Source organism: Myripristis murdjan, chromosome 22 (genome assembly GCF_902150065.1).
Source record: "Myripristis murdjan chromosome 22, fMyrMur1.1, whole genome shotgun sequence".
Taxonomy (NCBI): domain Eukaryota; kingdom Metazoa; phylum Chordata; class Actinopteri; order Holocentriformes; family Holocentridae; genus Myripristis; species Myripristis murdjan.
In genome coordinates, this window is record NC_044001.1 from 27123606 (window position 1) to 27149984 (window position 26379).

The window sequence follows — 26379 nt, forward strand, 5'->3', positions numbered from 1 at the left end:
GAGCAGACAACTCCTTTAGACTGTCTGGCAACCTGCAGAGGACAGGACACTTAATGATGTGGATATTGATGAAAGTCAAAGTCCTGATTAGAGCTTTAAGGTCAAATGCTCAAGACTCCTTCATGAAAGCAAGGCACTCACTTTGGACTGATGTTTGTAATGGAAAAACAGAAAGATACATGATAACAAATAAAAATAGAAATGGAAAAAAATCACATGCAGGGTGGCTGATACTGGCTGTGGTCCAGATCAGTGTCATCCAGATCAGATGGGGCTGGATGGTACCTGCTGGCAGAGGTGTCCGATGCCACGGATCTTGAAGGAGCCGGAGGGCTGGGAGCTCTCCATCTTCAGGTAGACGCTGGTGCCAACCAGTTTGGACATGCTGGTGCTCTCCAGCAGCGGAGTGTTCAGGTGGAAATGCTCCGGCATGGCTCACTAACAAACCAGTGTTATAGTTTACTGGCTGACCGCAGACCTTTTATCCCAGCAGCCATGAACATGACATGAAGAGCAGGTAAACACAGGTGGTATTAAGGCATTTAATTCAGGTTCTGTTCCACTGAGGTGTAAAGCAGGGGTCCTGGATCACTGGAAAGGCTCTGCTGAACTCAAATTCAACAGAACCTTAATTAATGTCATTAATAACACTTTAGATTACCCTGCCACTTCATGTCAAAAGGCATATTGAGATGCATAAATGATATTGAGTTGTCATGATTTGCAGTTCTGTTGTTTAAATGAATGGTAACAGGCAAACACCAAATGCCAACAAAGTGGCATTTTGCACAAACAGAAAAACATTTTTAACAACTACTTTTATTGTACTATCATACTAAACATTTGCATATATCAAAATTTGCAGATATCATTATTCATTTTTTTGTGCATATAGTAATTTTGTCCTCAACTTTTGTTTAACTTGTAGTTGCAATGTGTGCGTGTTTTTTTTTTTTTTTTTTTTACTTAATAATAATTACAATAATAATTAATTAATAATAATTAATAACAATAATTACATTTAATTAATATATTAACTACATGTTTTACAGGCATTTTCTCGTCCCTTTTCTACAACAGCATAAAGTAGTTTTGTGCTGCTTGGTTTACAAAATGACTTTATGGGGTAAGGACGCCAATCTCAGTTTTTAAAAAACAAGGTTATTTATTTTTGCATTAATTATCTGGAAACATACAAAGTTGGTACAACATAATGATGAATTTTAACGAATTATTAGGGACCTATGGTGAATTCGTCATACATATATATATGATGTACAAAGCAGCGCTTCATTTCAAAACAACTATGGGCGTTTGGAACAAAGTCAACAGTGCTCTCTACCGCCCTCTACAGTGTATTTGAGTGTATTGGTGATTGTGGAGCAATGACAGGTAAAAGTTCGCATTTTATTAAAACAGGGACCGCCTGGTGTTTTTGAATGTACGCCGAATTCAAGAGCACATCTTAACAGGTTACAAAATATCTTTCATTATGTTCTACAATGTTTTCATGTGCTCCATTTAGCAAGGCGATATTAACTTTGGACGTTTCTGCACACAGTCTGGTTTACAGGTTCCTCAGTATGACCTTTGGCCATGAAGGAGCCTCGGTGTGTGCAGAGAGCAGGCTGCACAAGCTCGGACAGGCGGTGATCAGACGGTACATGGACCTGAGGGCAGACGTGCTGCAGCTCTGTATGCCAAACGGCATTTAAATATTTTCCAGTTTCCGTCGACACGTAACATTGCATTTTAAGTTATTAAATATTGACTTACATTTGCATAAAATATCTTGTTGGGCGCGCCTCTGACCACCAAGTTAATGCGGAATGGACTGTATTTTTATGTTAAGTTTCGCTGTAAATATGACCGTGGTCCCTTGGTAGTCTCATTTACATACAATAAATCACGTTCACTTCCGGTTTTGACTTTAAAAATAAAGGTTCTGATTGGTGGCTTGCGCTCTAATTTGCAGAAAACCCGTACCATAATAACCATATTACTGCTATATGTATTACCTGTTTCACAACGTGTTACACATTTGCTTTGATTGAAAAATTTGTTAGCAATGAAAGACACACATTTATCTATAAAATCCAACAATTTCAATTTAATCTCGAACAATTACAGAGCATGTCTACTTCTAACTTGTAAGTGCATCCTAATAGACAGTTTTCACAGCAGCCTTTTTACATGAAAAGCCGGGAAATAAAGATGCTATTAATGACATTAATTAATGATTCGTTCAATTTAGGGCTAAAAGAGGCAGGGGTCTTTCATTGTGTATTCTGGCTCATTGGAGAGACTCTGCTCCACTGAAATGCAACACAACTTTAATTAATGTGATTTGTAACACCTGTGTTTCCCTGCTATTACATGTCCAAATGGCTGCTGTGAAAAAAGGTGTAGAGGGATATTGTGATGCATAGATGATACTGAGTGGCTGTGATTTACAGTTGGTTGTTTAAATTAATGGCAAAAAAAGCAAATAGTAAGGCAGTATTAGGTATACAGTTTTCTTTATTTTTAGCCTTAAATATGCCTGGCACTACGACTGTCTAAGAACTCTGGTACAACGGAAAATGCAAAAATAAATAATTGTCTAAAGTGCATTATTAAAGAGAAGTTTGAATGCTTACTTCCCTAGCTTACAGACTTTTGACGTCTATTTCACAGCTGGAATTTCACTCCCTAGACCAGATGACGATTCCTCCTCCTTCATATGATTTGCATTGCCCCTCACACCCTTATCAGTATTCTGACAACTGTTGTGTTTTTATTTTGAATGCAAAAACGCAAATCTTCCGTTATAGGTCCAGTAAACTCGGCTACCTTGACACTTGTAGAGTATTTTGTGTGAAACGTCACACAAAATACCACAGACAACGTGTTTAAGCTCTTGGAAAGAGAAATTGTCTTCTGCAAGGAAATCCAACACTAATTCCTCCACGTCAGTAGCTTACTGTAATGTTTAAATTAAGCAAAAAGCAACTTACGTCTTATTTATCGCGTCCTGCTGATGTGCGCAGATATGAATGACCTGTGAACTCCTCTGGTGTTAAAAGTCCAGTTATTACCACGCACCCACGTGTGTGTGTGTGTGTGTGTGTGTGTGTGTGTGTGTGTTTATGTGTGTGTGTCTATTCTACTCTATTCTATTCTATTCTGTCCTATTCTACTCTATCCTTTTCTGGCATCATTATAGGCTATGGTTGTTATTTTTATTATTTGAGGCAATTATTCTTTTTATTCTTGTATATTTGTATGCATTTTGTTATATTTGGACCCCAGGAACAGGTCCGCCACCCCATCCACCGAAATAAACAGTCACATATTCAGTCACCAACAGTTCCATAGACTACAATGTCTTTATTATTATCTTTATTATTATTATTGTACATTTTAGCCATATAGATACAGATTGCATATGCACAAAATAATGGTTACGCACTCTGCAGAACAATGTGTCATCCTCACATGGGACAAAACACTTATTGCTAGATATTTTACACAGCATGTGTTGAGGGAAATGACGCTTTGCCCCGAGTGCCACAGCGGTGTCGAACCAGCCTGTACACTAGGTGGCAGCAGTGAGTCTCATCAGCATGGACACAATCCAGATCAACAGACACAGAGTGGTGGGTCCTCAAGAATAAGAATAAGAATAAGAATAAGAATAAGAATAAGAATAAGAAATAGAAAATGGTTTGAATGAAATTGAATGGGGGAAATAATGCTTACAAAGTAGATTTGAGTAAAAATGTGAATATGAACCAAAACAGATAAAGATTCATAGATAACCGACTGGACAAAGCCCTTTTCACACTGTGCATTATTAGCCAAAGTTTCTTATTCACTTTGGGCTAATTTAACCTTTTTCACACCCCAGTGGCTAAACTGCTCAATTTCACAGGACAAGACTTTGACTGAATGATTTTAAAAACTACCAGATTGAATTTGGACGTACTTATAAGGTGTGGAGTGTGCCGCACCATGACGTAAGGAGGCTGTGTGTAAGATGGAAAACACACCATGCATGTTGTTTTAGGCAGCCTCATGGTTTGACAAGAGTTTTGGAATATTCCGGGCACTGCAGGAAAATGGGTGGCGAGGAATGAAGGTTTCATAGAGAAATCAATGTTCTCCATTCATCTCCATAAATCCAATTAGTTAGCTCGGTACTTTGGTTTCACAAATAAACATTCCAGCCACATTCAGCCTTTCCCTCTTGTCTCCTCCTCTCTGATCTCTGCAGCAAATCTTTGGAAGTGGATGCTGCTACTAAAGTCGGCGTCAAAGTTAAAAACCTGTGTGAGTAAAGTGCCAAAAAAGCCCAAAGTAGGTGTCCCTGCTTTTTTGGGGATATTCCCAAAAAGTCACATTCTGCAGTGTGGATCAAAGTCAGGACAAAAGCACAGAAAGTTTGTTGTCCGTTCAAAACTGTGCAATGAGTGCTCTGAGGACATTAACCCCCGGGCTTTGATTTACAAGTGTGAATCCTTAACCTGGGGTGTAGTGTACTGTAGGCCTGGGTTAATAAGTATGAGAGTGAATCCAGGCTGAGAAATGCAAGTGTGAAAAGGGCCACTGGACCATGAGATGACATCTGTCCTCCTTCATCACTGCTGCCTGCATCGTTTGGTCTAATCAGGACCTCTCAGGCCTTACAAAAGCACTTTTAAATATGGATTTTTACTGTGAGATGATAATTCAAATAATGTGCCTGTTTGGGTTGACTTTCAGCTTCTGTCTCGTGTTTGGATTCCTTTCCTAAGCCTCTCTGCAGCACTTCCTGCACCTTTCTTTCCTATGCAACATCGCTAACGCTTTCTCCGTCGACAACAGCTACTGACACAATTTCACTTTGTTAAACACACATTCTGTCTGCTCCCTCTCCAACCTCTCTCTCTCTCTCTCCAACTTCACTTTCACACTGCCTCTGATTTACACTTTAACCTGACCTGGCCAGTAAATGAGCTCCATTTCGAATCAGTTCAGCAAAAAGCAGATCCTGCTGGGTGGAAAAGTGTTTTCTAACACGTCCTGTTGAGCCCGTCTTTTTGGTGTCTTTTAGGGTTGCTGGGTGGAACATGAAGCTGCATCCAAATGATAAGTCTTTTTTATTTGGATTTTTTATTTTTTTTTTAGGCAGATTCCGTCATGCGTTTGAACTCCTGCAGAGTTGTCAAGCCACTGCTGCTCAAAATAGGATTCAGGCAATTTCTCCAAATGACCTCAGCGGCAGCCCAGTGCTAACATAGAATGATTTCACCATCAGATGGCTGTGTGGTTGCAGCATTACATATAAACAAACCCAAAAAAAAAACACAAAGTTGCTTCATCTGAAAACAGCTCCGTCTTTGTCTCCCTCTTTCTCTTCTCACTCCTCCTCCTCCATCTCTTCTCATCTTCCCTGTTGCTCGCTGTGACTCCCTCCACGCCTCGCTCTCTTTCTCTTCTCTTTGCTTTCTCAGCTAACGTGTTCGCCCACACGCTGCTCCGCTTCTTCTCCGTGCACGGACACTCTGGGAGCGTGCACGTGGCTCTGGGTCTGGGCACTATGCCAGCGAGCGTTGTCTGGGCTTGATCCTTGGATACAGCTGGGGAGAGAGAGAGAGAGAGAGAGAGAGAGAGAGAGAGAGAGAGAGAGAGAGAGGGCAGGGTCACTACATCATGTTAACATTGTTCTCAAGGTGGCTGAACAACATGAAACACACACTGTAGGACACTGTGTGGGGATAAATCTGCCAGATAGGATGGCACTTACAATCACTTTATTCACCAAGTGCAATAAATGTGCAAGAATGTGTCCTGGTGGCGCTGGGGCAAAAATATATCAATAATATATCATATAAGAAGAGCGGGTATGCTGACACACATGGAGCAGGGACAGCTGGCCCTCATATTTAGGGCAGGACATACATCACATAGCACACTCTGCGTGTTGCTCTATAAATGTACATCCAGCGTTCAGTGTGCACTCATACTGAGGCAGCATGGTATGCAGCATGGGCTGACTCGAGACCAGAGGTTCTCAACTGGGGGCTCACGGTACAAAAGTGGACTACAGGTCCATTCTGAAGGGACAACAAGTGTGCAGGTTCACTGTGTTTAAAAACAACATGATGTTTAAAACAAGATGAGAAATATTTTAAACAAAAGATATGTATATATATATCTATATATATATATATAGAATTAAATTACAATTAAATTAAAAAAAATGTTTAAAATTTATTATATTATTTTTACAGTACAAAAAAGGAAAAGCTATACACAAAAATAAAAGATAAATAAAATATAATAATAAATCTAAACATATTAAAAATATGATTTTTAAAAAACTATATTTAAAAACACTACTTTTTCTTATGATATTCACACTGAAAAAAGTAGCATTTGGATATAAAATATCCACACACACACACACACACACACACACACACATGCACATGCACATGCACACACACATACACACACACACACACACACACACACACACACACACACACACACACACACACACACACACACAATAATGCATCTTCCTTGGCCAAAATAGTGATTCTGAAATCTTTTTGAAAAAAATGAAGGGAATTTCATTTGTGAATCAAAGGGTTTGACTGCAGGAGAGCATGGTCCTGTACTGTACAGAGGTTTCCTGCAGACACTACTTTCCAATTCAAATAGGAAAATAAAAAGAAAAGAGCTGTTTAATTTCTTCAAAAAAAAAAAGGTACTGGACTTGGTGTGGTGTCGGTTTATGTGCTAAAAGTGTTAGTTTTGGAGTGGTTTTGCTACTACATCCACGTAACTACACAACCCAACACACTACCAAAGTTCAGTTTTGCTTTCAGGACCAAAAATGAATGTGTAGCCTGAGGCCAGACCATTTGAGAACCACTGCTCTATTCTTGCAGTGAATCATGGGACTTTCCATGTGCTCTTGCTCACATGTCAACATGTGGTGCATCCTCAGTTTGCTAGTTCACTTGCGGCATCATTATCTGTCCTCTGGACTTGGGATTTCTGCTCCTCTGTGTGTGTGTGTTTGCATGGATGTGTGTCGTGCTGCTGTGTGATTTCTCACCCCCAGCAGGTTTCGGGGTACGTATCCCTCGCGGTCGTTCAGCCGCGCCCACCACCACTCTGTCTCGGTGTCGTCACGGCGACGCAACACAGTGAGGGCATCGCCCTCGCTGAAGGACAGCTCATCGGCCTGCTGGGAAGTGTAGTCCCACAGAGCGTAGACTGAGCCTTTGTTCATCACACCCAGCTTCTCCTGGACGCCTGGCAGCCACAGAGAACACCTTTAATCTCATGAAGCTGTCAGAAGTAAAATAATCTTTGAAACTGGCCTCTATTCTTAGAACTTTTATTTTGTGGTGCTAAGTAGCAATATTTACACACACATCTCATTTTAATGTGCAAGATTGAAACAAGGGCTCATCAGCCACAGCTGGCTATGTCAGGTCTGGAAATGAGCCCTACTTTAACCTGATCACCATCAAATATGGAGAAGTGGCACAAAATATAAGTTATTAGCAGGGACTGAGTGCTTTTGTTTGAGGCTGGTTTTAACTTGTTGTCCATGTACCATAGAGGAACTGAGAACACTGGGTGTAGCCCTCCTCCATTTCTTCACATTTGTCTGCCGCTGTTTCAACATCGCTGATTGTGGTTGCGAAGATGGCCGCCCCCGACTCCACCAACATCTTACAGAGATGAACACTGTTACAGGAGGCGGCGCAGTGCAGAGGAGTCCTGCAGAAAGAAAGAACGAAAGAAAGAAAGAAAGAAAGAAAGTTAGTTTGCTGCATGATGGCTATAGATAAGTAGCATTCAGCTGGGATTCATTTACATTTAATGGTTGCCACTTTCCAGATACTTCCGTGTTCTTTATATTCTTGTTGGACATACTGGAGCTCAGAAAAATATGTGATTCCTAGTTGTAGTTACAAGTTGGATGTTAAATGCTGTTTATAAGTTAAAAGATGGCTCTTAAGCTGCGTTAAATACCATCTGGCATGAACATGGCATCAGTTGTTGTGTAAATCAGATATTAGCAACTCTGCCGTCCCATCAGTGGGTTTGTTGTTTCTGTGCAGCTCAGCTTTGTTCAAACCCATGGCACTTTATTTCATACTCTGGTGGAGATCCCAAGGTTTCCAAAAATACTAAACATGTGCTGCTGAATTCCAGGGAAATGTGTCTAAAATGATGGACAAAACGTGGGGATCTTTTCTATCTGATGGGATGCTGCAGCCATAAAATAATGACATCATGGCTTTGAATGTTTCACTCAATATAAGTGTGATGGAGCTTGTAACCAGCACATACACAATTGGGAGGTGATACTGTCATACCGTATGAAAAAATGTTTGTTTTTTTTCTTACTGTGAAGCTAATTATGGGAAATTTAACAGAAAATTGGTTCACAGACTTAACTATCTATCTACTATTCAACCATTTGTTTGCTGTTATGTGATTTTTTTATGAGTGTTTCATACTGCATGACATAGATAGATAGATAGACAGAAGGTACTGACCATCCATCACTGTCAGCTGCGTTGACGTTCACTCCAAAGTCCAGCAGGAACTTGACAATGTGATGATGGCCGGCACAGACGGCGTTATGAAGAGGAGTAATGCCTTCATCATTAGGAGTGCTGGGATTCTCCACCTGAGAGGATGCACAGTTACACATAAGGTCAATATTGGCCTTACACTAAACCTTTTAAGTGGTTCAGTCTGTGCTGTTTATTGAATGCATGTACAATTTATTGTATAACTGATCAATATTACACTGGCTGAATATGGGCAGCGTTAACCTGGTCATTTTCCTGGGTTTGGAGAATGGTTTTGGAATTTTAGTCCAAAACTATCAGCATCTGCTGAACCCTAACACAGAGGGTTATGGAAGTGTCAAGTGCTTGATCTGACTGCAGCGCTTGAGCTGTTGCAGTTTTCTGAACAGCTGGGAGGCTGTTGAACACTCTCACTGCCTCAGGCTGAGTGCCACTGTCTACCCAGCCTGCTCTGAACCTGGAAGCATCTGACTCGTTTCTGTGAGGGTGTCAGATAGAGAGTCAGCTTGCTGGCAGGAGTCAGTAACCACTTTCAGCCCAAGAGGTTTGTTTGTGACAGCGACACTGAGTATAGATGCTCCATGCGGGGGCTGAGCAATATCAAAATCAATCATGATACCACTGACCAAATACCCCTATATGGATATTTTGATGATTCTGTTGGGATGACTATTGGTGCTTTCATAAGACAGCAAAGTATCAAAAAAGCACAATTTCTCAACCAAATGTTTCCCAGAAAAACCCAGTCTTATGTGACAGAACTATCTTTTTACAGCAGAACCGCAAGAGACTTTTGCCTCAGGATACTGCTGGAGTTGCCAGGTCAGTGAGGAGGAAAATGGTGTTCTGGGGAATTTTAAATAGTCAGCTCGATCTATAGCCAACGGCTTTAGCTCTGCACATACAGCAGATAACTTTATTCAAAACCTGTACTACATGAGAGTACATTGATATGCCTAGCAATGGAACAATACCGTGCTGTTGTTTACCTCATATATGATTCTCTGCACCAGGTCGAACTCGCCCTCTAGTGATGCGTCCAGCAGCAGGGCTAGAGGGTTAAACTTGACTCGGAGACCGTGGCCTGTGCGCTCCGACGATGGCTTCTTCAGATTGGTTCGCTTGGCCTGGAGACCAATGAGAGAGAGAGAGAGAGACAGAGAGAGAGAGAGAGAGAGACAGAGAGAGAGAGAGAGAGAGAGAGAGAGAGAGAAACATGTTAACCTCGCAGAAAAGGAGGGCCAACTGCAATTAAGTACTTTCTGCTTGACCTATGGCACTGTAGCTTTTACAGAGAAATGCTGATTATGTAATGATGCATTAGACTTAAGAAGCAAAAAAAAAGTGTAATTCTGCTGTTTTTCAGCAAAATGTCCTGATTTATGACTCTGGGGGCCTTTAATCATATAGACAATCTTTCCACCTGGCATTAACATACACAAAAACATACTCCACAAAAATGTCCTCATTGCAACACCTTAATTGATATAACAACTGAAGTGAGCTGTTTACTGTAAGTTTTAAAGGACATAAAATATTATCAATGCAAATGAGAAATTACATTTGAATGTTTAAAAGAAATATATGATTAAATTTTTGGTGGAAATGTAATTCCTTTGGACCTTAGGCAGGGCTGGCGGCATGGAGGACGGCGGTGAAGGAGAAGGGGAGGTGTGGCCGGCAGAGTTGTTGGAGGGACTTGAACCCCTCTGGTTGTTGTTGTTGTGATCCTCCGGCCTGTCGGACGCGGGGGGAGGACTGGGCTGAGCTGACGGAGACGCACTGTCAGCCGCCGCCACAGTCGTTGATGTCTCTGTGGCCGTTTCTGCGGCGACAGATGGAGGGGACAAGCGGTGGGAGTCTGAGTTCAGGTTTTGACCTTCATCCTCCACCGGTGCCGCATGCTTCTCGCCCAGCTCTACGTTCCCATTGGCTGAGTGGATGTTGTCCATGTCGCCCAATAGGCAGCCAGGCTGGTAGAACGGGTTGCCTGGAAGAAAGAGTGAAATAACAGGCAAGAGAGCATTTTTCACTGTTAGTATTGGGATTGTGTTGATGCTAACAATATGCATGAGAAATGTTGTACCACACACCAAACCATGTAATCCTCCCACCTGCTGTACACTCAAAACACTGTATCAAATCAGGCAACCCATTCTCACAAAATTTGAGAAAATGAACACAAACTGAGACTCAGATTACATGTTATAATGTAAAGATTACACTCTTCTGCCAAGGATTAAATTAGACACACCATTTCACTAGTTTATCATGTGAAATGGCTAGCTACTGAATAAGTTTGGTAACTTTCAACCTGAGCCTTATTTTTCTAGTTTCTGCCGTCATGACAATCAATTTGATCACAGTCCAGTCCATCAGCACCAAGGGAAACCAGTTCAAACCAAAAGTGCCTAGATTGTGCTGTTTACAAAGCAATAAACCTGCGTATACTGTGGTATTAGATATGTTAGTTCAATGAGCATTGGCAAGTAGAATGTTCATGTACTCTGATGCAGCGTTTACATCGTATTGTGTTTTCTATAAGTACGAATGCCAGGAAAATAAACAATATCAATCTGCTGGTTTTGCATACAAATAAGAGTTTTTGCAGGATCTGCTGTGTCCCACTTGGCATCACAAGTTGCAATAATGTGTTGTCACAAGAGATAAACATAGATAATCCTCCAGTGTCAGCAATCCAGAATATTGAAAATGCTAATTAATGCTAATTATATTTACACAATACTATCAAAAGGCACTTACGAAAAATGAGCAATCTCGGCTGCAGTTTTAAATGCATGAATGCAACTGATCTTGGTCGCAGGCATTCCAACAGGTTAAAGCTGTGAACGTTTTCAAGTTGAAGCAACAAAATCCTGTTCCTCTGCCTCTTCTGATGCGACATGAACGCAGCAGATAAACGGCAGCTGACACAATTATAACTACAATGTAATGATGATGAATTGTTCAGTTAGAGCATTTAAAATCCTGCAGACCTGCAGTGTGAGATTTGTGCTGAAAGGGTGTACTTTATTTGCTTTGTGGGCTGGACTATTTGACCTGCGTCTGGCCCCTTTAGACTGTATTACATCAGAACTGATTGGAATGATGGCAAAAAAGATTAAAATAAGGCCTGGCTTGAAAGTGACCTATTAAAAGGTCAGGATTTTGGTTAAGGTTAGACTAAAAACTAAAACAAGAATACATTTAAATACAAGACCACATTTCTCTCATTTTCTTGGACTACTCTGCATTGAATTTTAAGAAACCATGCCCATTTCACAATTTTGCCTAGGTTCATCATCAGTCAGTCAGAATGGAAACACAGAGGCAAGCAGAATGAGTAACACATCCATAGGTCTGCTGATGCCACCTATACACCTGAGAACAGCATCTCTGTGTGTTTATATCATCACGTCCCACTGCCTTACCTGTCCCTCCTTCCATGCCCCCTGCCAGCGTGTTGAACCTGCAGACCACAAAAATGAAAGTCAATGTCAGTGTGGCAGCCTTGACTCATAAAAGTTCTGTCTTTACAGTGGAGTAAATTCACAGTGGAGTAAATTCACAAATTCATTCACAGACCTCTGGTACAGTAGCTTCTGGATGTTTGGCCCCTGGGGGCCCTCAGGTTCAGTGATGGAACTCCGTTTCTTCAGGGGTCGTGGGGCATTGCTGAGGCGTCGGCGGAGCACCTCCAGGTCGGCATCGCTCTGGTAACGCAGCGGGGAGTGGGCTTTGGAGGAAAGGAGGGTGGAAATCAGAATACATTCAGGTGACGTCTAATATGTAACTACAGCCTTATTGGTCCTCCAGCAACATGGCCTAGTGCCATATATTGATGCCAGTGGTTACTACCAAGCAGTGGACATAGCCTTGTTTTGAGAGGTGAGGAGGTCATCTATGTTACTGTGAATGTCTGTGTCAACCTGTATGTCTATTCCAGTTTTTACATATGGAATCAGATGTAACATAGACAGCTGTTGATATTTTTTCGTAACAAGACAAACTGACAACACCTGCCTCCTTAAGGACTACCCACTGGTCCGAGGGTCCATTATTTTGAAACCCCACTAGTCCAAAAAATGTCCCATTGGACTAAAAGTCCATTAGTCTGACAGCCCATCATCCTGAACACAAACACTCAATATTCCAAAACCCCTATGGTCTGAAAAATGTGTATTCTGTAAATTCAGTTAAGTTTAGGCAGGGGTTTCCTCAGATTAAGGTTAGGGTAAATGGGTGAATGCATTGCTCAGCAGCACTCATGCATAACACTGGCAGTCACTGAAACTACAGCAACTGTGTGTATTTCCAGGGCAATGGGCCTTTGGAGCAATGGGCAAGTGTATTTGTGGTAATGGGCTTTTTTTTCAGACTACTGGGGTTTCAGAATAATGGACTGTCGGACCAATGGCATGACACGGCCTCTTCAACAGTGACAATATCAGAGTCTTTGAACAGTTTCTAGACACACCAGTCCATACTGGTGAGTTTGATATCTTCCGGTACCTACCAACTGGTGTGAGCTTGGTGGGGCTGAGAGGTCGAGGGATATTCTCCACACTAGGGGGAGGCAGGATCTGCCCATCTCCGCTCTCACCTCCTCTTCCTCCTCCCATCATTTCTTTATCCACAACATCCTCTCCTCCTCCTCCCCCTCTTCCTCCTCCTCCTCCAATCCCCTGGAGGAAAGGGACAGGGGACGGAGTGGTGGAGGAGTTGGGGAGGACTGGTTTACCATAGACTAGAAAGAGAATGAGGCAGGGACAGAAAGATACAGAGTCATTTTTTCACATGTGGATACTGTAACATTGACAGTATCTCCTCATATTCATAATTCTTATTAATTATATTTTTACAAAAACATTTTAAAGTGTACTTGTGAAATGCAATCAGAGCTTTGCACTGGCATTGACAAATTATACAGTGCATATGATCACACAAACTATTTAGGCACCTGCTTTGACAGTAGTCCTGTTGCTGAGGGATCCATAGTTTTTGGCCTGGGGCTGCTGGAGGTACATGCTGTAAATTGAGCTGCTGTTCATGGTGGCAGGGCCCTTCCTGGGGGACTGGGGCCTTGAGGGATGGTCTGGGACGTAGGGACGCACAGCTGCTGCTGGAGGAGGGTCTGATCGGTCCATCTGGGGGGTTTGGGGCAGAGGAGAGGACTGGGAAGTGGTGGTAGAGCCTAGAGAGAGGGAGACAATCAAGAGTTAAATTGCAAAACACTGTAACTGTAAGTCCATGTTAGGGAAAAAAGCAATGGGTCAAGGCTAGTTGTAGCATGTACATTTAGATGAGGGTGGTGCTGTCTATGCAGAAGCAGTTTATAGCAGGGGATTCTTAATGTAGATTGAAGATTTATAAACACACCGCACTAGGTATTCCATGCCATCCACTACATTTAAAGATATCTTGAAAGTCATGTGTTTGGCCTAAGGGTGGTGCTAGAGGAAAGGTAACAAAATCACCAAAGTTGACAAGGTGCATGCTCTGGGTGACATGGATGACCTTATCAAAGTTCATAGGTATCCACCTAGTGGATTTCATAAAGATTTTGAGATATCAGATTTGACATTTTGACCAACATGTGGAGGACCATGAAGACCATGAGGTCACCAAAATCAAGAGGAAACGTCCTTTGGGGAGCATGAATTCACTCACCAAAGATTCATTAACTATATTTCGTGATAACCCAATGTGCAAAGCTGACATTTTGGTCAAACACTGCTGCCAGTTGAAAAAGCAATGAGGTCACCAGAACTGACAGGGTTCATTCTCTGGAGACCATGAATGTGCTCCTCCAATTTCATGGCAATCCCAATAGACTGTGACATATATTGGAGTAAAGTCTGGAGCAAATGAACGGACAGAAATAACCAAACATGCCCCACCTGTCAGGAGAGAAAAAAAATGTTTTCAAATTATTTTCCATAAAAAAAAAAGACTGGAATTTACCTTGGTTTGGAGTTGGAGGGACGGAGATACGTTGCTGTATTTGCTGTGAAGATGATGATGATGTGGAAGAGGAGGAGGAGGTGGCGTTGGCAGCACCAGAACGAGGCCAACCCAGCGTACCTGGGGCAGATCGGGGCAGGGAGCTGGTAGCACAGTGATGCCCCGCCGCCTGGTGGGTGGCACTGGGGTAGGTACCATAACCAGTAGGACGCTGAGGAGAGAGACATAGAGATAAAGCCAGGGAGAGAGACAGACAGAGAGCTAAAATCTGAAAATAAATGTGGGATTTTAAATGTGAACACTTCTCCTTATTTTTGCATCAAATGTGAATCAATGTGAGACCAAGCTCATTACCTGGAGATGATTTTTTGTCTAATTTGTACAATAGCTAATACCTGTTCCGGACTGGTGGTCCTCCAGTCTGACATGCTCTTGCTGATGCTTGGCCATGATGCTTCATTAGCTAAACACAGGGAGGGAGAGAGGGAGAGAGAGAGAGAGAGAGAGAGAGAGAGAGAGAGAGAGAGAGAGAGAGAGAGAAAGGGGGGGAAGCAACAGATTTGGGTTAAATAATTAATAGAGGGTCAGGGTTAGAGGGTTAGAGGAAGAGAGATTAAAAAAAAGAAAGCGACAATCAAATACCATGCATTTTAAAGTAGGAGGTGAAAGGTTAAAGTGTGACTATAGTTCAGGAAGCAATTTTGTCATTCATTAATTTGTAGTATACAGATTTCAATTTAGTGGACAAGAATATATCAGATAATACAAATGTCAAAGCAGTCAGTGGTTCAAGGATGTATAAATAAGGTGGATTACAACTTCCACAAGGAGGGGACAGAGGAGCTAGGCAGACTCTGATTTCTGGGTATTGTAGTGCTTGTCTTTATCTGACCATGAAAATTGTTATTGTCAATATGCAGGCTGATCCATTCATAATCAATGACAAGTACAGGACGACAAAGTAATGAAATGATTTCCTTCCCCATACACAAACTACACATTCTTGCGTGTCCTGCAACCATCAGGTTTCAACATGAGGTGTCTGGTTAACATTAAAACACCCTCTGAAATCTACTCCTGGACCACAGCACCATGGGATCTTCCAGCTCCAGAGAGGCTGTCTGCAATACTGCTCATTCTAAAACCACAACCAACAGGAAGCTGCTGCCTTTGAGGCTTAAAACCCAATTTATCTTCATCGACGTCAGCTGTCTGAGTGCTAAAATGCTAAGCTCTAAGAAAACAAATCCGGTGTCGGTCAGTGAAGAAGCACGACTAGATGTGGAGACTAACATTATAACCCAGCCACTGTCTCCACCAAGGTGTTGTTACATAACTAACTGGCCCCTTTTCAATGACATCCTAATGTCAATGTACTGCTCAGACACTAAGTCCTGATCCACTGTAGCCTATTAACTCATGACAATCCTGGAGGTCAGTGGCCCAGCAACCAATAATGTTACACAGCTTCACAGCTGTTTAAGACATACTTCAGTATAGACTGAACACTACTCAACAGAAAGCTGTATGGCCTTCAGCTTGCAGCTAGAGGTTTCAACTATGATATAAATGCTAATAATGCCTAACATGCCATTTTTTGGTTGGTCATGTCAGACTTCAAAACCCAATTAGACCAAAAAGGATTTTGGAGGTTGATAGTGTGACTGATGTTTTTGGATTGAAGCTGCCACACAAGTGTATTCTTGTCAGGGTTGAAAAGCCTCTGAAACAGCTTCCACACCACCTCTCCATCAAAACCTATAATTAATCAACAGAAAAAAATAATTGCAAAGCAAGATCATTCCAGAGTCTTGGTGCCACAGTTCTTAAAGCACAACCTCCTTTAGTTTTGAGTCTAGTATAAGTTGTTAGGGTGAACTACCTGGAAGTAGTAGTGTACTAGTAGCAGACCAGAGTAGAGTAATTCACACTAATAGGCATTTATTAGTAGTATAAGCTGAATGAGGCAATTGTCACAGACAAATACATCAGTATAATTTAAAGCAAAACTGAAATTTGAAAGAGAATTAAAAAAAAAACAAAAAACAAGTCCTAATACCCATTTTTGAGAAAATTTAAACAGCTCCTTTCTTGTTATTTTCCTATTTGGAAAGTAGATCCGGCAGATAGTGTCTGAAGGAAACTTTGACATAACAGCATTGCACCAGGAAGATACACCCTGATACTTACCTGTACTTTCATAAATAATTGCAATTACAACAAATGCGTACTGGGATTTGTTGTTTTTTATATTGACATAAGCTGCTTTGTTTATGTTCATTTATGCACTAAAAGTGTTATTTCAGGAGCTGTGTTGCCGCTCTAAGGAAGTGAATAGAGAGACAAACAGTATTCTAGATTAGCAGCCCAGGGGAACACAAAACAACTAATGAGGATATTTCCCCAGCATGTGGACTCATAGCACACCCAGGTAAATATACAACCCAGCACTCCACCATAGTTTGGTTTTGCTTTAAACCCTTGGTACCATCAAAAGTACTTTTCCCTTGCATTGTAATGAGTCCCATGTGAAAACAGACAGTGGAGAGTTCAGCATCCATTGTCAAGTAATCTATTTAAAATGCTGTTATTTACTGCAAACATTTGGCCCAGTTCTTGGTGGCATCACCACTTTACAGTTCTGGCACCATAATAGACTAATTCTGATTAAGTAATGAAAAGGGAGACCAGAATCCTATTAGAAGGTGGAGCTGCAGTCAGTAAGCCATGCTCTGCAGTCTGTTAACCCCGCCCTGACCTGCTGACCTCAGGAAATAAACAGTCACAACAAGAAATAAACAGTCAGCTCCGTGCTAGGTGGAAACTTGGCCATCTGCCCATGAGCTGAGAATAGAGGCAGCCACTAAGTGATGTGGTTAAGCAGGAACAGAGACCTGTTTACAGCACTGGTGTGGAGCTTCAGGATTTTTAGAACCATATCAAATTTGCCAGTTATCAAATACCTTCTTTGTTTTTTGGCCAAAATGTGTTTTTGAAGGCTGTAACCCATATTTTTGGGTCAAAGTTTTCAGTAGTTTCCCAATAATTTGACAGCATTCAATATGCTTGGCCATTTCTTCTCCAAAATGAACAGTTTGACACTGCAGCTGGAATAACTATAAAAAGAGGGAAAACACATTTTCAGAAATTCTTGGGTGGAATCTGATTATAATCAATTCACATTAAGGCCTATCCATAAACAGACAGTGATTAATATATACATCCCTCCATCCATCATATCAGAGGTGGGTGACACTGTCTGGACCAGATTTGATTTTGATAAAACGACATCAGCTAACTGATATATCAATCCAACCCTCCTCTTTTTTTAAAAGAAGAATTGTGAAGCCTTTTCTATTGATCATTAACCAAGCTTCCCTCTAGGGACATCTAAAAAGAGAGCTTTTGTTACTGAGAAATTGGTTCCAGCATCCTGTTACCATTCGCTAGCAAATGTTAGGTGAAGTCAGGAGAATATGAAACCATTTCTCTTACATACTTCACAAGCCAGTAATTCTGTAATCTGCTGTATGCTAAAGCTTATGGAAGCGAGGGGAATGGTTTGGAATGGTGAGTGCTTTCAAAAAATCCTTTCATTCCCTGTAGGTTCACACTCTGGACATGAACACGGATAGACTAGTCAGGATATACTAATGTTCATGTATCAATGGATATTATAAGATTTGCTGGGCAGTTTTAATCATCTCTGAGCCTGTATTATGACGTCACACATTTTTCTTTTTCATCCCTCTCCAAAACCCCACCCCTCACACACACACACACACACACACACACACACACACACACACACACACACACACACACAGTTACCCAACTTCAGACATCCTCACATTCAGGAGACTGTGCCTGCCCTGTAGACTATTTGTAAACATGATGTGGAACAATGAAATTTCCACATTACATAAATGGGGACAATAAATAGATCTCTGGCATTTGCTTTGGCACTCAGGAAAAGAACAGAGCACCAACAGTGCTTCTTCAGGACTCAGCTGATAACAAGTAGTTACATAATCAAAGCCCAACACATACAAATACATGACTAGCTCCAAAGTGGCTGCAGTGAGGCAGTTCTTGTGACAAGTGTCTGAGTGAAACGTCATAGGATGGAGAGATATGACCAGATTCAATAAAGTCTGTGGTACAGAATATGAGCAGAATAGCTACAGTAGTTATATGAAGGAGAATTAAATTAAAACCCAATGTGGTTGTTTGTTATATCTACTAATGTAGGCTACTATGTTAGTTCTATGGAATATTGTGCTAGTTTGCTTTGTTAACATTCACAGTTTAAAGTGAACCATGGCTTGTTAACACGTCACACAGACTCCAGAGTCACAGCTTTGGTAACACATCCTGTCAGATTAAAGATTTTGGTGGTGGTTTTGATTTTGTTTTTTAGTCAAGGATGACGGAGTTGTTTGCTGCAATTTATCTTCACTGGTGCTCCCACTAGTAAGAACACATTAAGAAGAAACTGAAAAAGAGTGTCAGTCTGTTTGTTGTGCTAGGCTTTCCATGCATGAAGAGCTGTTGCTATCCATCCCCATCCCCATCCTCTCAAACAACTTTCACTTCTGCAGGTGGTTTGAGTCTCATTTCTAATGAACCGCACTGCAGTTTCCTTGGAGGAGGACTAAAACCACATTTTCAGGTGTCTCGGTGCGGTTACAAGCGGGTGTTTTCATCTGTCCAAATGAATTTAACTACAGCTCCAAGTTGGAATAAACTACAGCAAACATGCTTGGTGTGAGGGCACCCTTAAACTGTTGTTTCTACTCAAAGTGTAGAAAATGCTCACCTTGGATTCCAGGGTAATGAAAACACACTAGCATTCTGATCATGTGGAAATCTACCATACCCAGGCCTTCTACACCTTTGGGTGCAAACTGAGGAGTTATGGAACCAGACACTGATAATCTATCACAAATTTCGTACTCACATGGGGGCAACTACACTCTTATGTCATGCTCAGGGTGGGAAGCTCAAATTCTGCCTATAAGACACGGGGTCAACAACATCATTTTACAACTTACCCATTTAAAAAAACAACAAAGATAACAATGGATAATGAAAATTCCTTTGGCCACTGATCCATATTTCAAGGTAAAACAGGATATTTGGTCATCCATTAGATAACGTTAGACATGATGTAACATTACAATTCAGCTACATCCTCACTACTGTATGATAACATTAATTTAATATGATACAAAAGAAAAGGCACCATTTAAATATCAACTAATATCTTGACCATTGTAAAGTGTAAAGTAATATGCACCTGAAGTATCATGGCTAAAGGTTGGTGTTACTTCAGCACAATTTACTTCCAAGCTTTAGTGAACTTAAAAAATAAATATGTCCAAGATGTTTATTGATATTTTTAGTTATATTAAATTGCTGTCCTATTGTATTACATAGCCTATGTCTTGCTATCATAAGATGTGATTGCATGCTAATGTTTGTTGTTGTCTAAGTGTAGCTGATGAATGACTAAATATTCTGTTTTACCCTGAAATATGTCCAGATATCCCTCTGGTTTTTCACGTTCATTAATGGGGAAGTGGTGAACTTACACTATTTTGTCAAACTCCCAACTCCATAAGAAGTGTAACACAGAAGTATGACACTTCCCACCCTGAATGTGACATCAGAAGCATATTTGCGGTGTGGGTATAGTCAATAGAGCTAATAGTGAAAGGGTTTCTCAAGCGCCTCCTACAGACTCACTGTTGTTACTGTCGCCCCCCTGGGGGGACTGAGGCCCCTCCCCCTTGTCAGTGGGCTCTGATAGGATGATGTCTAAATCTGACACTTTCCATTGGCAGGGAAGCTTCCTGACGCCACTCCCGTCCTCCTCTGCATGGGCACGCCCACAACAACAGTAACAACCACAACAACAACAATACCAACACCAACAACAACAACATCAGACGTCATTGACATCAACACAAACATATCAACATCATCAATAAAAACATGAATCACAGCAACAAGAACAATCACAACAACCGCCACAACAATCATCAACAACCACAGCAGCAACAAGCACAACATCACAAAGCAACAACCACAGCAATTATGACAATGATCAACCACAATACGCACAACATCAACATTTAAGATCAACAACATCAACCATCACAACAACAACAACAACAAATAAGGGGAGGATGAGAACAGGAGGCCACAGACAGGAAAAGAAAATAGAAGGACAGGAAGTTAGAGCTTATAGACAGGAACTGCAAATATCAGACAGTGCAGCAAAAAGTAATGAAGTAGAACACACTAAACAGAATGATCCAAACTCCACTTTAAAGCTGTGAAGTCCTTTTTTGCCATGGCTTGAAATAATTTCACTTGTTTAACTGGATAGCCTTTTGTATACAACTAAAATCTTTTTGTAAGTACGGAAATCAAGTCAAACAAAGACAAGAGCTATCTGTACTGCCCAGTGTGATAAATAAAAGGGATAGTTCAGATATCTTCAAGAGTGTTAGCTGGAGGGAAGTCCACCTTAATGGCAGGAGGCTAACAGTTAGCATTTGGAGCATCCAGCCAGTATCCAGCACTCAGTAACTATGAGAGGAAGATAGCACCACTACTGTCCTACAGAACAGCTGGGGTGGAAGTGAGCGAATATCACATTTTTCAAAATGGGGTGAACTATCCCTTTAAGGTGGATGTTAAGCCACAAACAGTCAAACTGACACTTTTTTTCCCCCCTTTTTTTGGTCAAACAAATATTTTAAATGGAAGTCTATCAGAAGGCAAATTTTGATTCAAAGAGACATTTGTTAAGACTGAAATTGCTGTTGAACACAGCACTGTTTGGGAGCTAAGACTTTAGGTGAACAGAGCCAAAACATCTGGCTCTCCTAAAAGCATGGAAATCCCACCGGTATTTAGAACAATCTGACACACCCTCAAAATCTTGAAACAATAAACTGGGCTTGGTAATAACAAGATAACATCACATGCTAATGTCATTTGCTAATTCCACTGTGTCTGCTATCTATCCCACCACGGATACCAACCTGAGAGGGAGCGGATGTGGCTGAGGGGGGTGGGTTTGGGAGGCGGGTCAGAGGGCAGGGGGTACCCTGCCTCCTGTCTTCCCCCTGCTGGGACCTGGATGTAGGGACAGACAGCCGCCACACGCCCCGAAACAGCACCACCGGTGTGGGGGGAAGTCTGCGGGGAGGGTGGGCCTCCTCCGTTCATACGGCTCAACTAAACAGAGAGAAGGAGACAGTCACAAGCTCAGTGATACTAATTTTGGGTTGAAAAGAGTAATGTGGTTTTCTGGGAAGTGATTGGGAGTGTCTTCAAATGCCAGCGGATGGAGAGTTCTTGTTCCAAAACAGAGCGCAGGCCAGATTTCTGAAAGCCAGAAGTCTCAGCAGTTGGCCAAGTAATCGTTGAGTCATCAGTACTGATCAATAATCCTGTCAAACGCAGATGTACTGCGGCCATTTTGTGCTATGAAGCCATAAAGATTTTCCCTTTTGTCCTTAAACAAAACTGTATTTCCCTTGAGGGTAGCTCTTTGTATTTAAACTTCTTCTCATATGGAATTAATGGTAGCTTTTACAACTTGACTAGCAATGTAGCTTGTCCACTTCAGTGTGTGCATAGGACTGCATACATGTACGGTATGTGTGCATGTGTGCATGTGTGCATGCGTGCATGTGTGTGTGTGTGTGTCGTGCCTCTGCTCTCTTCTTGTGCAGCCGCTCTCTCAGGTCTCCAATGCGTTTGTCCATCACCGTCACCTGGGCGTTCCTCCTGTTCAGCAGGTCCTTGTTCTGGGCCAGCTTGCTACTCTGCTCCAGGTTATGTCGGTTACGAGCCTGAGACGGGGACGAGCATGAGGAGAGAGAGAGAAATATTTTAAAAAGTGGAGGGGAAGCATTCAAAATCTGTAAAAAAGCAGCCACAAATAAAACTGCTTTGTTGCCAAGGTCCATTTTGCAACTACTACTTCTAATGAAAGGGACATCAATGTGATTTAAGTTGTATTTATGAATTCTGAACTCAGAGGTAGGAGCTTACAAGGAGCACGTGAAGGCAGCACAGTCCATGAATGAATCTATGAACCTATGAATCTCTGAATCAGACATTTACCTGCAGCTCCTGGTACAGTTTCCTCAGTTCTACAGCAGCTGGGCCAGAGAGAGGTGATCCCTCCTGGCCGGTGGGTGCACCCTGCGACCCGGGGGGTGCACCCTGCTGTGGTGCTGCAGGCTGCAGCTGAAGGCGTCCTCTCCGCAGATCCTCCAACTGCTGAGTCAACTGGTCAAAAACAAACAAATAAATAAACATATGTTAATGCATTTGGGACTGAGACAGGTTCCTCCTATTACCAAAAAGCGATTGCTTTCATGTCAGGCCAGATGAAAAATTCATTTTAGAGCTGATACATTACAGCCATTCAAGTTAATTTTTAATATTTTTTTTCCATATTGCATGCATTATCTTACACTCATAATGAGAGTAGATATTTTGGTATGATTGTATTGATTTGCAATGGGACAGAACATGGGAAATATAAATGTTAGATTTGTTGACTGATTGCTTTGGTGCTTTACAATAAAATAACAACAGCTGGTACAAATGCAAGAATAATTTCGATATCTTTTCTGAGCACAGGGGTGAATAAGGGTGAGGTCAAAAAGAAAAGATAAAAGATTAGGGCTGGGTATTGGGAAGGACCTCATGATACAATACGTATCATGATGCGTGGGTCATGATATATTTTTTGTCATGATACATTGCAGTGCTCTACAGAATTAACTGAAAATGGATAAATAGAGCTTAAAATACAAACTACTGCAGAGCACCTGGGTAGACTTTACAAAATATTCAACATAAATTAACAAACTGACTCAAAACCAATCCCAATTCCTGTTATCATTTATTAATACAAGGTCAACACAGTACATAAATGATATGTATCAATTCATAGGGCTTTGAGTATCAACACTGTATTGCAAACTAATATTGCAGTACTCATCTATATCAATCTTTTTGCGCAGCTTTACATAGGATAATGCTGGAACAGACAACTGAGATTTAAAAAGTGGAATACTAAAAAATGATTTAAGAAGTTCTTTGCTGCATGAAGCCCTGCACTCTGACATCAGTCCATTAAAACGCAGAGCCGTGGCAAAGTTGCTGCTTTTTACATCATTTATCATTAAAATGTCCAAACCCTGCTTCTATAAATACACTGAATTTCTGGTGTTCAAGTGGAGCGATGACTGATGCCTGACCAGATATTATTTAGTCAGAGTGATAAATTGTTAAGCATAGATCATCAACTCACAGGGAACACTGGTGCTCCCATAATGTGATTAAAAACTATATTTCTTCCAGTTTTTGCTTGATCTGTACTTTTCACTAAGTGATTAAAACTACAGGGACAAATTTAGGCTGACTTGGGCTGCAAGGTATGGTGACATAAATGACACCCATGTTTGCTGTTACCTGGTCAACTCGGATCACAGCAGACTGCAGCTCTGCCTGCTTCTCCTGAAACAGACTGCTGACGTGGTTTATCTCTGCAGCTAGACAGACAGAGAGAGAGAGAGTGGAGAGAGAGAGGAGAGAGATAGAAGGGCAAGAGGATGAGAAATTAGTCTATGACCAGCCTGAATTATTCAAAATAAAAAGATCTTTTCTTATCTTTTTCATTAATTGTGCCTGTTTGTGCAAGCCAAGCATGAAGTGCATGTTCAGATGTCATTTTTCTTATTTTCACAGTGTCAAAATGTTAACATGTTGTTGTCTTCACAGTTCCATGTGTCATTTTGGTGTGTTGAGGCTTACAGAGGTTCCCATTGATCAGTTTGCTGTAGTCGACTTGTCCCCTCATGGCTCGGATCTTCTTCAGCTTGGCTTCCTGACTCTCCACTCGCTCCTTTAGTCGCTGCAGCTTCTCAGCTTCAGACTGAACAGAACAGATGGGGGTGAGAAAAAAAAGCCCAGTTTCCATCCAACTGTTGAAGTTTGGGTGAGATTTTGAAATGCCACAAAATATAAAATGAGAACCTTTCCATAGCTGAGAGTGAATAACAGGCAAAATTAGCTTTTGGAATGCAATCATGCAGCAACACTGCTGGTGGCTGTGGAGACATCCTCACAGGTGATTCAAGTGAGACACCTTGGCTGATAATCATGTGCTGCCCTTTAATGATTTAACAACATTAAAAAACCTGTCATGTTTGCCCCTGAATGGCCCTGTCACTGCTAACAGAGATAGATATTGATGGATACAGTATTGATTCTCTCTCATAGATGTTGAGCAACAACAATACTGCAAGCCCGGACAAAATGTAGGCCTGCTTGACACAGCAACTTGATAAAAGTAAGAATAGAATGTGTGCGTTTTTAATTGCCCATTCTGGACAAGATACATCAACTTGGTTAAGTTTAGGGTTTGGTTGATGGCTTACATCAAGAGTGTTTGAGCAAGTGGGCAACACGACAACAAATTATGACCAATCACAGTGCTCACTGGTGAATCGACAATAAGGGCTGGCATAAAGCAGAATGTGGAAATCATCTTGGGGCTGTGGATGGCGCAGCATACAAGGTTCAGTCAGTGAAAAATACCATTTTTCTGTGGCACTAATGTTCTTCAGAACAAATTTCACCTCTCCATGTTGTTATACAATTTGATAGTGTACCTAAATAAGAAAAGCAAATTATAATAGCTATGGCAGAATTGTAACTATAGCTAACTCTCCTTTCAAAGACATTGGACTCTGGTCTTACTGATCACAATCCTGCTGCCCAAGGTGTGTCAGAGATGCTGATCAAGAGTCTTATCTCCTTCCATTATAAAAAAGTCTGCCTGTGCTCAGCTCAGACTGCTTTGGAGTGTAGACTATAGATGAAGATGAGACAGTTTACACTTGTTGTCACACAGATTTGTAAAGAAACCTTCAATCAAACCAAAACTTTTGCTTTCAACACCAATGAGTGCATCCACAGCCACACAGCAACAGACTTGAGTCATCAGTCATCTCTCTTTTCTAGATTGGCTGTTATATAATTAGCCATCATTCGCACATAGCCGATTATCCAGTGGTGGTGCCAACTCTGGTTGCTAGGAGAATTCTGACAAACCTAAAATGCCTGTACAGTTTCTGCTATGTTGCAAGCTAAAAGATCTACTCGCTGCATAAGAGTGTAGACAGAAAGACGGACAGACAGATGGATCTTACCTGTGTCTGTCCCTGGTTAGATCTGCCTCCCTGCTGAAGATACCGCAGCCTCTGCTCCTATAGAAGAGAGGAGAGAGGACAGAATTTCACGTTGCATGCAGATCTCATTATAAAACATGTAGTAAACATACACACACAGACCTTTCTGGCTTTTCAAGTGATTTGCATAGGTACATGTGCTCCATTTTTGAACTGGATACATTACTATAGGCATTAAAGATGACATACAACTCTATAGTACACTGTATCAGACAAAATAATATAATTAATATCTTGGTATGATTTGAATGAATTACATTAATAAAAAATATATGTATAGATATGATTTGGATGTGTAAACTATGTATCTTTGGTTGTTTTTTGTTACCATACCAGTGAAGTTGCTGAATTGAACTGAGAGAGAGAGAGAAAGGAAAACAAGGCCTGTTGTGTGATGCTGACTTAGGCAGTTTACACCTCTCTCTCTCTCTCTGTTGTGCTGGCACGTACTAGAGCTGCCCTGTCACACACCCACACACACACACCTACGTGCACACAAGCATGTACACACACACACACACACACACACACACACACAC

At 41.4% G+C, this 26379-nt stretch overlaps 2 protein-coding genes across 3 annotated transcripts in view; both read right to left on the minus strand.

Moving 5' to 3' along the window:
• The window catches only part of sdsl (serine dehydratase-like), an 8121-nt gene extending 5070 nt beyond the window's left edge, over positions 1-3051 (minus strand). The window contains exons 1-3 of one of the 2 annotated variants that reach the window (XM_030044804.1): positions 2997-3051; positions 286-438; positions 1-32 (exon numbers count right to left, since the gene is read on the minus strand). The exon at positions 1-32 is cut by the window's left edge and continues 5 nt beyond it. In XM_030044804.1, coding sequence (XP_029900664.1) covers positions 1-32; positions 286-432 — 179 coding nt within the window. In that variant the 5' untranslated portion in view covers positions 433-438; positions 2997-3051. Of the gene's footprint in view, positions 33-285; positions 439-1776; positions 1859-2996 lie in introns of those variants that run through there. The other variant, XM_030044805.1, reaches the window with a different exon arrangement.
• A 294-nt stretch (positions 3052-3345) lies between these two features.
• The window catches only part of ppp1r13ba (protein phosphatase 1, regulatory subunit 13Ba), a 57874-nt gene continuing 34840 nt past the window's right edge, over positions 3346-26379 (minus strand). The window contains exons 6-23 of the mRNA XM_030044800.1: positions 25802-25858; positions 24402-24522; positions 24060-24139; positions 22698-22865; positions 22283-22423; positions 21608-21803; positions 14948-15015; positions 14553-14763; positions 13549-13782; positions 13105-13335; positions 12174-12324; positions 12020-12057; positions 10211-10578; positions 9578-9715; positions 8550-8683; positions 7598-7764; positions 7091-7290; positions 3346-5600 (exon numbers count right to left, since the gene is read on the minus strand). Of these exons, the coding sequence (XP_029900660.1) occupies positions 5559-5600; positions 7091-7290; positions 7598-7764; positions 8550-8683; positions 9578-9715; positions 10211-10578; positions 12020-12057; positions 12174-12324; positions 13105-13335; positions 13549-13782; positions 14553-14763; positions 14948-15015; positions 21608-21803; positions 22283-22423; positions 22698-22865; positions 24060-24139; positions 24402-24522; positions 25802-25858 (2745 nt within the window). The 3' untranslated portion in view covers positions 3346-5558. The remainder of the gene's footprint in view (positions 5601-7090; positions 7291-7597; positions 7765-8549; positions 8684-9577; positions 9716-10210; positions 10579-12019; positions 12058-12173; positions 12325-13104; positions 13336-13548; positions 13783-14552; positions 14764-14947; positions 15016-21607; positions 21804-22282; positions 22424-22697; positions 22866-24059; positions 24140-24401; positions 24523-25801; positions 25859-26379) is intronic.